The following is a 13,793-nucleotide window of genomic DNA, read 5'->3' on the forward strand; positions in this document are numbered from 1 at the left end:
TAGGACTTGCTGCTACTGAAAACTTAGTAGTTCCTCATCTTGGTATAAATGTCTATTTTTTTAAGCTAGGCAATTTCAATGTAATGTTTATCTTTAGGCATTGTGGAAATTGATGGGGGGGGGAATTAGCTGTATCTCCTTGGAAAAAATGTACTAAAACATATGGATTTTCCCTAGATACCTTTGTCTCTTCAGTTACTCAGCTGACTGATGCTGCATATGTTTATTCAGTGTACAGTGCTGCAGATACATTACAGGACTTGAGAGAGAAAAGAGTTCCATGAGCTTGTAGAGTATCATAAAATAGTTAGCGCTTTATTGGAAAAAACGAAAATTGACAAATCCGAGAGAAAACTCCGCCAGACGAAGGCTACACAGGGGAGCGGGCAGCCCCGGGCTGAGGCAGCCGGGCCGAGGGGGGGGGGGGGGGGGTTAAACACTAGCCTAGGAGGAGGCGCGCCGCCGCTCCCGTTCCTCACGCCGCGACAGCGCCCGCTGCGTTTTAACGGGTGTTAACGGCAACGTGGCTCCTCAGCACCAACGCAGGAGCCGGTGCTTTCAGGGCGGCGCGGGGCAGCCCCGGGCCGGCAGCGCCGCGGGAGGGCGCGGGCGGCCGGGGCGCAGCCTGCCGCCGCCGCGGGATCGCCCGCGCGGGCCGCTGCCTCCCCCGCGGCCCCGGCGAGCCTCGGGCTGCCGCCCCGAGGGCGGGGGCAGGAGCCCCGGGGAGCCCCCGGCCGCCGCGGCGGTTGGCAGCGGGGCGGCGCGGCCGGGGCGCGGCGGCGGCGGCGGCTCAGCCCTGCCAGAAGCCGACGAGGAAGCTGCAGAGCGAGTGCCACCGCTCGGCGCAGTAGGTCTCCGCCAGGTCCTCGGCGGGCTCCGCGGTGCCGCCGGCGGCGCCCGGGCGCGGCGGCGCGGAGGTGGGCGCGGGCGTGGGCAGCAGGCGGAGCTGCGCCTCGGGCGGCGCCCGGCCCTGGGCGCAGAGGCGGGCGCTGAGCGGGCCGCCCGCGGCGCAGGGGTGCCGCCGCCGCCGCAGCTTGCCCAGGATCTGCCGCCAGTACTGGCGGCTGCGGGCGCCGTAGGCGGCGCAGCGCCGCGGCTCCCCGCGGTAGACGCAGCGCCGCGCCGCCCCGCGGCCCGCCGGCGGCCGGCAGCTCAGCCGCAGCTCGCTGGCCCCCGCCGCCGAGCGCAGCTGCCAGCTGCACCGGTGCTGCTCCGGCGTGGAGAAGTGCCCCGCCTGCGCCGCCTCCGCCGGGGCCGCCGCCGCCGGGGCCGCCGCCGCCGGGGCCAGGTCCGGGTCAGCGCCCGGCCCGCCGGCGGCGGCGGCGCCCAGCGCGGCCAGGGCCAGGAGGGCCAGGGGGAGCCTCATGTCCTCAGCGCGGCGGGAGCCTCCTCCGGTGCCTCGGCGACGGAGCGTCCCGGCGGGGGCGCCGCCGCATCCCCCGCGCCCTGCGGAGACACGGACACTGAGGGGCCGCGGCCGCCGGCAGCCTGCCCCGACGGGGGGCCGCGCCCGGGGGGCCCCGGGAAGCGGAGGCCGCAGTCACGGCCCGGCCCCGCGCCCGCGGGTCCCGCAGGCTGGGAGCGGAGCCCCGGCGGTGACGCCAGGCGAGCCCGGCGGCAGCCGGGAGAGCGCTAGGCTGCTCCCCTAAAACCCATCCCTTCGCGCAGCCCGCCCGTGCCTTCTCGCCCTGCCGGGAGCTCACCGGGCGCCGCGCGAGTTGGAGGTGCCGGTGCTGGAGCCGGAGAGGCGGGCACGGCGGTGGGGCCGGGTGCGGGGTTATCAACGCCGGCGGCTGCCCCCGCCCTCGCCCCTCCCCGGCCGCGGCCCGCGGGGGACGCGGGACACGCGCGGCGCCCGGCGCGGCCCGCCCTTAGCACCGGCTTGCAGAAAGTTTCCTGAGCCCCCTCGTCCCCTCTGTGTGAGGGAGGGGTTTTTTGGTTTTTTTTTTTTTAAGTTGATCGAATTAAATCACAAAAACGGATTCTCATTTTCAAAGTAAAGTATCCATGTAGATTATTCCGGGATGGTTGCTCTTTGTTAACGTGGAGACAGGCTTTTCTGTACAGGAGCATTTGTGTTAAAAATGTCAGGAGGAGGTTCAGCAGAATTTAGACATGATCTTTGTGTTACTACACTTTGGGGAAAGGGAGATTAGCCACCAGTTTCAGAGAAACCACTGCTTGGAATTAGGCACTCTAACTCCACGCGTGCTGAAGCTTTGTGGCCAATGTACTTTGCACCTGTGCTCCAAGCTGCCGTCTGCCATTCCGACCCTTAGTACTAAGAGCGGAGGCAACAAGACACCGAGTTACCTGCGGTTTCGTGGCGCCTTAGCAGTAGCGGACCACCAGAACAGCTTGAGGCCCAGCGCTGCGCGGCAGAGACGCTCCTTGCCAAGGCTCTTGCAAGCGAGGTCCGGCTTGTGCCATGATCCATCAAAGCTTTTGGAAAGATCATTACTGCGGTATATATATGGATACACACACACACCCGTATATATTTATACTGTGTATTGGTATAGTGGTATTATATACGCCATCCTGCTGTCAGGTATTGTATAGTGTAGTAGCGGGTTCAACAGCAGTTATCCCAAAGCGGGCAGCGCGGTGCCGGTTGAGACCCCCCGCAGGAGCCGCCTGCCGAAACGCGCTTCCCGGCACAAGGGCGACATCTAGTGCGGGCGCTGCCGGCGCGGCGCCGGGGCCCCTCCGAGCGCGCCCGGCCGGCGGCGTCGTGAACCAGCCGCCGCCGCTGCTGCCCGCGCCCCAGCGCCAGCCGCAGAGCTGCTGGCAGAGCAAAAAGCCAGCTGCAGGCTGCTTTGTGCAGGGAGGTAAAAGTCACCGTTGTGTCCTGCTCAGGAAGATTGACGGGAATAGTGACGACTGCCCTAGGCTTTATTCCGGTGTCGTTCCTCCCTGACAGTGACTTCTTTCAAGATCCCCTGTGTTTATAGTAGTGTACCCACAGAGGAGACCTTTGCGGCTACAGCCACAAAGGAGGGTGTGTGCCTGTGTGACCTCGGAGTCATCTGCACCTAGGCATTTAGACACCAGTTTCGCATGTATTCTTCTTCTAATTCATGGATTTCCTAAGAAAGCAGTTTGATCACTCTTTCAGGCCAGTGTGTGTTGCTGCCTCCCAGCACCCCTAGGCCACCTATTCCTGCCTGTGTCTTTGCAAGGTGCTGGCTCCTGAACGGCTGCAAGGTGAGCTGGATCCAACGACCTTTTAGTTTGCCTCCAAATCTGGCTCACTGGGCAGCTGCCCTGATGGTGTCAGAGGAAGGGCCTGATTTGGAGCGGGGACTCTGACAAAGGCACCCCAAGAGAGTGCCTAAGTTACTCCAGGGTATTTGGGGGTACCAGTACTCCTCTGATATATCCTGATGGAGCTGTTCTATTTTAAACAACTAATATTTAGTGGGACTCAGTGGGGAGAGAGATATTAACTTATTTGTCTTTCTGTCAGTGCAATAAATGGTTGTGCAGTCCTAAAGAGGAAAGACTTCTGCAGAGGCTGAGAGAATGACTGCTGGGCAAAGCGTGGGATGCAGAACCCTTTCTCCAACTCAAGGAGAGGAGGGATTTTCAGATACATCTCTCACTCCCTGCTGCATTTCGTACTCAGAGCATGGGGGCAGTACTCTCCCTGTTTGTTCCTTTTGGGGCAGGGGAGGAACAGCAGGGACGAAGGGGCAAGAGAAGGGAATAAAATGGCTTTGGCAACGAACCATGGGAGAGGGTTCACAGTCAAGACTCCCAAGTGGAAACTGATAGCTCCCTCTGTCCTAGAGTTATGTGCATTGCTACCTCTGAAGGACAAGACTGGGTTTCTGCCTGTGAGCTGTGCTCAGCGTGCTGGCTTGTGTAAATCCCTTTCATGTGTGCTGAAGTCTTCCCGTGGGCTGTAGGAGGAATCTTGGCATCTACCTTCGGGCTCGGGGTACCATGAGGCATCATAATGAACTACTTTGTAACTTTTAAGACCCTCTGTGGCTGCAGTGAGCACAAGGCACATCATGTGCATTAGCTTATTAGTCCACCAAACCTTGATGTTGTATTCAGAGTAAGTCCTGACCACCTGTAATTGCTATGTAGTATTACACTGCTCTCCTTGTCCATTTACCACATGCTTACTATCACTTACTCAGTGTGGAGTTGTCTAATTTGTCTGAAAGATCACTTTTAAGGTAGGTTATCTTATCCACTGTCAGGATACTTCTTTTTGGCCATGTAAAGGTTACCATGCTTTTTCTTTTCCTTCTCTGGAGAGGTAAACTTATGAAGATTATTTTTCTTTTTTCTTTTCTTTTTTTCTAGTGTTTGTCAAAGAGTTATTGTTGTCTTCTTTCACAGGAAAAGCACATGACCACAATTTCCCAGCTTCATTATTCATTTTATAAATAATGGGCTGACCTAGACATTGACAACACCCCTTGTTAGGCTTGGTAGGGAATCTGCTGAAATGCTCCTACCTCTCCAGGCTTTTCTATCAGGTGATCAAAATTTTAAGTCTTGCGAAAGGCTGAACACCAGCTTTGCCTTTTCCTCTTATTTAAGCTCATTCAAAATAAATCAGCCTCTCCCATTTAATAGATAGAAATCACAGAAAGAATTGATTTCTACTACTACTGAACAAAAGACTTCATTAAAATATCCAAAAAAAAAAAAAAAAAAGACCATTCCCTTTCATAGAAGCCATGACTGGACATCCTAAAGTACATTTGAAGAAACAAAAAATATATTCCTTATTGTTGTAGCAACATGCATACAGACCTGCACTCTGTAGTTTAAAAATCATGTGTTATAAAATAAAAATTGGTTGCCTTTTAAATTGATCTTTACCATTTATTTTAGACAGAGACAGGAGCATAAAACCCCTTTCATCTGAACATTTCTAGAACTGTGAAGTGTTTCAAAATTTTAACTCAACAAATGCATCTCGAGACTATTTTTTGCCTGTCTTTCACAATGTGGTAAAGATACCAGCATGCTAAGAAAGGGTTTTTATTTCATCATTTAAGTGAGAAGAGTTGCTAAAGAATAAAAGAGAGGGGGGAAAATAGCTGAAATGATGTAGTAGGAGGTCAGCTGTTAAAATGTTACCATCGAATGTTTGTTTCAGATTGTGTGAAAGATATCGTTTTTATTCAAGAAGCAGCAGGCATAGTGTGAGGATAGCAGAAGGCTGCTAATGTAAAACCTGGTATTGCAGCATGAGCTCTCCATTCCCCGTATGTGGGAGGAAACATGTTGTACAGATCGCTGAGAAAACTCAGAGAGGTGTGTTTTCTTCCTCTTTTTTTTTTTTTTTTTGTGAAATGTGAGGAATTTTCACATTATGACAATGTAAGTTATGAGGTTTTAATGAACAAAATGTGACTGAAGAGCTTTTCAAAATAAGACAAAAAGGAAACCATTATTTGACAACAAAGTTGTAAACAGAAGACTGATAATTTCTTGAAAAATGATTAAATGTATTGTGGCTTAAGTGGAAATTTTCAAAACCACATATTGTAATATAAGAAAAAATAACAAAGTGTCTGATCTACCATGTTTCAATTAAAATTACAGATAGACTGAAATGCCAAATGTGTGCAACATACAGCAAACTGACCTGATATGCTTAATTTTATTTCATAAAAATTAATAGACATTGTCTGGTTTTCCAAGGAGAAAACGTAACATGGATAATGCTTTCTCTATAACATCGCCAGTAAAGTACCTCAGATGAAACTGGAGCAAGTTCAGATCTTCAGTTTATTCAGAGCTTAATTCTTTTACTAAACTGGTCACAAAGCAAAGGCTAGAGATTGGTTTTCCATTATGTCAGCTGATACATAGATTATTACAAGGAAGAGTAAATATCACAAAAATAGAGATATTTATGAAACATGTCGCATCTAAATAAAGAGTGGATGTTTTTTCCAGTACGACTCCATGACTGTGTAGAATGGTCTGTGTGTTTGTTATTTATATTGTGGTTTTATCTAGAGACCTGAAACAGTGGGGAGAATACCAGTGTATTAAACAATAGCAAACAATGAAGTTGGTCCTGCCCTACAAATTAGACTGATTTTATGGGGCAAAAATACCCAGGTTATACAAGCACATATACTCCAACAACATATGATTCACTTCTCTTGTAATACAGTATTAAAATCAGAGTGACATTGCCACTTTTAAGTAAACCTATAATATGCATAAGCATCAAGTAGAAAAATCCTGTAATAAAAAAAATCAAGGAAAGGTACCTGATTAAAAGGAGAACTAAGAACCTAATATAAATAAAAAACAGCTAAGCAGCATGTTCCTACTGATGTTTGTTTGCCTTGAAACTACAGAGGCACTGTGTTTCCAAAAGGGTGTTTTCTGATTTGATACAAATGTGGATTCTGCTAACAAGCATTTGCTTCAAGAATAGTTTTTCAAGCAGTTCCTTTAAAAGTAATTTTTTTGTGTTATAAAGTATAGTATTTATCCATGTGTTAGAAAACATGGAATATCTACCAAAAAAAGTGAATAATAGTAAATAGTGTGCTTGTATATTTTTTCCCCACCTGTTTTCTTGTTGTTGCTAGCCCTTTTGTCTAGACCCCAAAAGGCCCAGCTGCACTGCAGCTTTCGTGGGCTCTGCTGCTTGGCTCTGCCTGGACTTGTAGTCTGTGATGTGTTTATGAAAGGCTCCTGGTGCACGTAGAGAATGTCATGGAGGCAGTTCTGGAAAGTCAGAAGCGATAACAGAGAACTTATACCCAGAACATTATTTTTCCCATCATGTTCCATGGTGGTTATTCTCCCCAAAGAGCATAATAGTGTTGCTTGCCCTATTACCATACTCTCTCAATATGTACCAAAGGATTAGCAAAGCAGGACAAAATTGGACTACTGATAAACTAAAGTTCCTTCTCTTATTGTATTTCTTAAGTATGATAAGAATTACTCTAAGAGAATTTACTTCTCAGTTTAGAAAGAAAAAAGAACCACAAAGCCTAGAAACTCTTCTGTTAGTTACATCTGCGTCGGTGCTTCAAAGAACTGTGGAGAAACTAGTTAATTCATCTCTTTGCCCTGTAAGGAAGGAAGCAGGTATTATTTTTGTGGAACAGATAGCAAAACTGAAATGCGAGTAGAATAGGTGTTCTGATCCCTAAACTGGGAATGTCCAATACCCAGACATCCTGACAGCTGGTCAGACAGGCATATCCCAGTAGAGGAAAGGAAATAGAGAGGAAATATAAAATATTCTTTCTGTGCCCTGGCTCATTAGGACAGCATCGTGATGAGACCTTTATAACAAGCAGGTGGTAACTGAGCATCAGCAGGCACCACCCCTCAGAGAGACAGAAGCTGCCTACAGCTCATGGAGGTGAGTGCTAGCCCTGCTAACAGGTGGTATGGAGCAGTGGGATGGCATGCAGGCTGGCTGAAACTTAGGAAAATCTATTTTGTGAATAAAATATTGCATAATGTTTGATGCTCAACCTAATGGGTATCACAATCACTATGCGTCCTTCCATTTGGCCCACCCAGTTCTTCCAGGTTAGGCCCTTAGGGGTGCTGAAGTTCATTGCATTTTCCATTGCAACACGAAAAAGTGGACTGAAGTCATAGAAGTCTTTGTTCCTGAAGCAATATACCATGAGGAGTTTTTCCTTTCCTACCACACATATAATACCTCTTGTCAAGAGTGACAGGTCTTTTGCCTCCAACATGTACATTTCCCTGTTTAAATCCTGTAGCCTAATCTAGAATATAGTGTTAGTCAAAAACTTAGGTTTCATTGAAACAAGTCTATAGCCGAGGCTAAGAGACAGTGATGAGCACTTGCTGAACAGAAGTGTATGATTTCCTAGGTAATATAGCAAAATTATAGTGTCAGTACTCAGTGGTTTTAAACCACAAGAAAATTTTCCCCTGTACTGCTGTTCTGCTTTAATCCTCAAGGTTATTTTGTTTTTGATGTCTTTATATAGGTATGTTGTAGCAACCCATGAAAAAAATGCATTTGGAAGCATCTGACTTGAGGCATGGTTTGAACTCAGCTTGTGCCACCCTGAAGTCACGCATTTCAGCTTTACAAAATACGACGTAGTAAACAACAATTGAAGCTCAACAAGAGACATTTACAATTCAAATTTTTGCCTGTCCAGCTTGCTCATCTCAAAGTTAGGCTTAAATTCACAAAGAGAATTATTCAGAAGCAAGATAAAATGTAGTTTCTATATAAAATAAAGGTAATGAATATTCAGATAAACAGCTATTGTGTATAATCTGGAAGCAAAAGCAACAGTAGTAGTAAGTGAAGTGACCTGTGCTTCAAATTAAATCAGTCCCAGAGTTTGTTTCATCAGAGATCCAGGTCAGATATCGGCACAGCACAAAAAGCATTATGCTTTATCTGCGTTCTTTCTTCCCTGGATTAAACCCAGATGTGTGAAGGTGGTGCCTCTGAGGAGCATCACAAATCTACCCTACGCCAAGGAAATGGCTTCTACTTTAGACATTATTAAAGTTACTTGATGCTCCTTCAGTAGTGTAAGTCGTCAGCCATAGAGTCAAAATCTAGCTGATTTTGAAAGAAGCCTGAAGTAAGTTGTTGTGCCCCAAATACACCCTATTGCTCTTAGTAATAGTTGCTTTATATGTGTCATGCTTGCTGTTCCTTGTACAGGTACATTTTATAAAGTCATTTAGGCAGTTATCTTCCATTCCCATTGAGAACTAGCTATCTAACTACCTATTAAAAATCTAGCCTGAAAAAGAGTTCTTGAAGGATGCATCAATGATGCAGAAATTTTATTCTGGCTTCATCAATAAAGATTGCCTTTGCTTTTGATGAGAGTTTTCCTATGAGTAAAACACAGTAAGACTGGGTTAAAAAATACTTTAGGTGGTCAGATTTGTCCTTCAGTGAATACCAGTGGTGAGTGCTAAAGTGTTGAGACAAAACATGTGGCCTGACAATATCCAGCTGCAAGTGAAAAGAGGAGAAGGAAATGAAAACACCCAGAAGTCACTATTACATTTCAAAAAAACTGTTTGAAAGGACAATTTCACAGTGGGGAAATGTTTGCATAAATGTAATTGTAAATGTGGCTTTTTTTCTTGTTGATGCTATTTATCTAATAATTTGGTTTCTAAAGGATTCTCTTCCTCACAGCTTCCTCTTTGGTGCTGTGAAGAAGACAGCAGAACAGCACAGTCAATCCTAGAGCAAAATGCATGTGGTCGCTGGCCCAGCATTCAGATTTCCCTGCAACAAACTCTTAATCGAATTGCTGTAGCAATGGGAATACAGATGATGATGCTGACAGCAATGCAGTCCGAGAGCAATGTGAAAAGGCACAAGCAGAGCGCCTCATGCGTGGCCCCTTGCTATGGAAGAGTCGCAGCCCAGCAGCACCAGGGCACTGGGAAAGGGATGTGCTTTGGGGAATGTTGGCAAATTCTTTCCCTTTTTTTTATTTTTTTTATTTTTTTTGTAGGGCCACCTGAGTGGCAGTTTTCTTTTGACCATTGCTGTGGGTGTAAAAGATTTGAAAGCAGGAGTGATTACAGCAGAGGTCTTTCTGGGTTATAGTAGTGCAGTTGTTTTCTTTTTTAAGCTCTTGAAGAATCTTAGCTTGAACGCAGGTAGCACACCAAGGAGATATTATCACTCTGTTGTTACTGTAATTCATGGCTCAGAAGCACTCTGTAATGTACTACATGATGAGATGAAAATGATGGATATTAATTACCATTATCAAATTATTGTCACAGTGTAGTTTGACAGCACTAATATTCTGCTATAGTACAGAACATGAGACAAAGTCTAACTGCCACTTTGCTGTCTCTGTTAACAAATACATACCAAGAACTTTGTCCCTGATACTGCCTCTGATGATTGTATTATCGATTCCGTCATTAGTAAACAGCCTATGTTCTGTGCTATTTTATGCATTTATTTAAATTATTGTGGAAAACTGATAGTTCTTTTTTCTTCATGTGACCCGTTATATCCTTTTATTTCTTGAAATCTAAATGGAAACATTAGAATCACTTTTCAGACCTACAACCAAACAAAAGATCAAATCCAGCTCTGCATAGATAGTAAGTTTCATTCTTTTGTCTCTTTTTTTTTCTAGTGTGATTTCTAGTTGATTAATTCAGCTTTGTTACCCGCAGCAAGAAATTCCAACCAGTATGTACAACACTTGATTGTATTATCCTTTGTTTTTTACTATCCTGCATCACTATTACTCCCTTCAACCAGCCAATACAGTCAGTAGAGCCCAGAGGGCGTTTTGTCTCCCCTAAAATAGATATCTTCATTTGGTCGGATAGATCACTCTCTAGACACCATTTGATTGTATAGCCTAGATCTCCACTGACTGTAAGAGAAGCTCAGACAGCTTGCTCCCATGTAGATACCTTCACTGTAGACACAGATCGTTGATGAAGATGAATCCTTCCCTTAGTGACCTCAAAAGTCTTGGTATCAAATCCTTTACTGTCAGCCCTACACTTTTCGGATCTGATTAAAAGCCAGATGAGTCAGGTTAGTATAACTTCTTCCTGCCCTATGTGAGGATTCCCCCTTTCGGCAAGGAGTTCCATCTTTAATCTGAAGCGATTTGTAATGAGAATTATAAATTGCCTGATCCATCGTTAGTAATTACAATACACACACCAGCTAATCCTCGGACTTGGGGTTACCCCTTGGAATGTAACATAATAATGGGGGTTATTTACTTTGTTAACTGGAAGCCTAGCATGCATGGAGAGTCATTTTTCAGCTGAGTGACAGTCTCCTGTTCAGGTACAGCATTTAAATCAGTAGTGCTTCAGTGGCATTGATTGAGATAGGTCAGTTTGTAGCAGCCGGGGTTTGGCTCATGCTGTACAAAAATGACAGGCTCTAAAAGCGCTATTAGAAATGCTAGAAAATGCATTATTAATTTTGCAGTAGTTGAGATTTCCAAGGTTTTCAGGTATTACATAATTTTTGTCACCTGATTGGATAACCATGTAAGTACCATCATGGGAATAACAACACTCATATTGCTTAAATTAGTTTTTAAATTGAATGTCTGATTCTGAAGTTCCTTTTCTCCAAGCATTCATGTAAGGGAAGTCAATCACTCGGATGTCCTGGGAAAATGAATACAACAAGGGGAAAACTACTATTTGGGAGGCAAATCTATTCACAAATAGCTATAAATATTCACAGAAGACAGGTAGTATTTCTCTTTCTCACTAGTAATGTGGTGTGGTACACAACGTCAATGCACAATTCAGCTGTTTTTGTGTTAAAATCAGCATCTTCAAAAAAACAAAAAAACAAAAACAAAACTTTATGCAAAAATATTGACCATTACCTCATTGTTTTTTTTTTGTTAATAAATCCTTCTGAAACAGAAATACTACAGTCCCTTGGTATTTACTAAAAGCCAGACTGAAATTAAATTTTCACCATAATAAGAAAATTTAAATTAAAAAAAGAATCAATTTAAAGTGCAGCTGTTACCTTTCAATATTTTTGCCTAAAGTGTTAGGGTGATATTAAATCTGAGCATTGTCCTCCAGTTGGAAAGGTACAGTGAGAATAAAACTGAAGTAAACCCCCGAGCCAAACCCAGAAAAGTCATTGTTCTGGTAAAGATTAAATAAATGCTCTGTCATGGCACCCACAGAGTTTAAAATTAGATAATGGGGTAATCCAAAGAACCTCACTTGGATGGTAGAGAATCACCTCATTCATCATTCATATGCTGTACTTTCATTCATTATCCCTCACTTTAATGTTTTGGAATCATTATGATTCTGTTTGTGGCAGAACAGATATCAAAGTAAATCTGTATTTCTCTGTAACATATGTTTAGAAGAAAGTTTAATGTCTATTAGAAAAGTTTCTTTCCATCTGTGCCATACAAAGAAATATGCCACTTGAAGCAGACCTAAATCCATTCTTTCCCTGCTTACAAACAACTGTTGGCACACAGAAGCACTTAATTAGCAGAAGAACCAAGATATCCTTGATAGCCACAACCATAATTTCACAAATCCCAGGTACTGTGTCAGCCATCATCAGTGGGGACTGGACAGCGACTCATCTGACACAGGCGAGCAGCAGTACTGAGACAGACGCATTAAATAACTGGTATACAAATATTGCCCTGTTCTGCAAAATGACTTGAGAAACTGTGAGCAGCAGAACGGCACAAGGGAAGGGAAAAGGTGAAGAACCACCAGATCATAACCTTTGCCTATTACAGCAAGCATTTATGCTATTTCTCTGTGTAGAAAATTCATTAAAAGCTATTTTTATATGAGGTAGAAAGTGCTGAAGTTTTTGCACTTCTTGGATTTTCATCTTTTATAAGTAAGATTTACCAGAATGTTTTCAGTTGATTGACTTCGTTTACACTGAAAGCAAAATATAATTTAAATTTGCAGTATTTTTAACAGTTTTACATTTTATATGCTGCCATACCTCTGTAAAAACAGGTTCTGATATCTTACCAGCACGGAAATATATATTATTGCCTTGTGTCAAGCTTCTGCAGAAAAATCATAAATATTCAACTGTAGAGAGCGATGATAAATTAATATCTATGGGAAATGATAAATCCATCATTGTTCTTCCCCAAGTAATTTTGAAACAGTACTGAACACTAAACCTTTGTCCATTGGCACCTTTCATCTGCTGATCTGAAACTTGAGGAAGCGCTGACCTGATCTCAGGTCGGATCTCTAGGACTCCCACTGGCAGCACGTGCCAGTGGCCGTTGGAAAATGATGCAGGCACTGTGAGGGGTCCCCGCTCCTACACGAGTTATGTTACCTTTGCTGATTGCCTTGAAGAACAGGTAGCAGCCAGAAATGAAACGTGCAGGAACTGAACTTTTCTCTAGAGAGGTAACAATGTAGGAAGGGTTTTTCTGCTGTGATACAGAGCTTCCAGTTCTAGCTCTACAAGCTTGCAGCATCCTGAAATTTCAGGAATGTTATTTTCTTCTGGACTTGGCTCTCCACTCCCTTTGTGCAGTCTATTTAGCTTGATTCATCACTGAAAGTCAGTTGTATAAAAAGCTGCTCCAATGTGATGACTGCTTGGTGGTGTCTGTGAAATGCTGTTCCTGGGCATCCAGCCTCAAGCTCTGAGGTGTGCAGCTCTCCAGTAGTTCAAGCATAGTCCCCTTTCTGGGACTGTATTCAGAGGACCGCTAGCAGGGCTCTGCTCGCCCCGGGTTTGCTGGGAACCAGGACCCCTGCAGGGCTCTGCTCGCCCCGGGTTTGCTGGGAACCAGGACCCCTGCAGGGCTCTGCTCGCCCCGGGTTTGCTGGGAACCAGGACCCCTGCAGGGCTCTGCTCGCCCCGGGTTTGCTGGGTAACTGGGATCTCTGCTGTTCAAGGCAGCCGATCTGCAAGTACGGCTGCAAGTGATGGGTCCTGAGCTGCAGCTCGGGCCGGTCTCATTCTGCAGCTGAGTGCTCACCTCCTGTTTGTGAAGTATGCTTTCCTTTCATCTCGGCTCCCTGTGACATGTGGTACGTGTCTTGTGGCTCTCAGACACAGGCATGTGACTTCTGGGTCAAGGGGACTGGCTGCCAAGGTGTAAGCAGTATTAATCAATTGCTTGTGTGGTTGCTCAGTCACTGAAACCACCATGAACAGTAGGTCGCATCTTCATGGTGGATTTGGTAGAGATTAATTTGCTTTTATTGGTGCATTGGCACCAATAAATATATTTAATTCTTACTTTATTTCATGTTGTTTGCCTGATATTTCTCTGATGTGAATTCAA

General features: G+C 45.2%; 1 protein-coding gene across 1 annotated transcript; it reads right to left on the reverse strand.

The window, feature by feature from the left end:
* Positions 1-790: 790 nt before the first annotated feature.
* Positions 791-1,366, reverse strand: FGFBP3 (fibroblast growth factor binding protein 3). Its single transcript, XM_067299526.1, has one exon. The coding sequence runs from the start codon at positions 1,364-1,366 to the stop codon at positions 791-793; it is 576 nt and encodes a 191-aa protein (XP_067155627.1).
* Between the last annotated feature and the right edge of the window lie 12,427 nt (positions 1,367-13,793).

Source organism: Apteryx mantelli, chromosome 7 (assembly GCF_036417845.1).
Source record: "Apteryx mantelli isolate bAptMan1 chromosome 7, bAptMan1.hap1, whole genome shotgun sequence".
In the NCBI taxonomy this organism is placed as follows: domain Eukaryota; kingdom Metazoa; phylum Chordata; class Aves; order Apterygiformes; family Apterygidae; genus Apteryx; species Apteryx mantelli.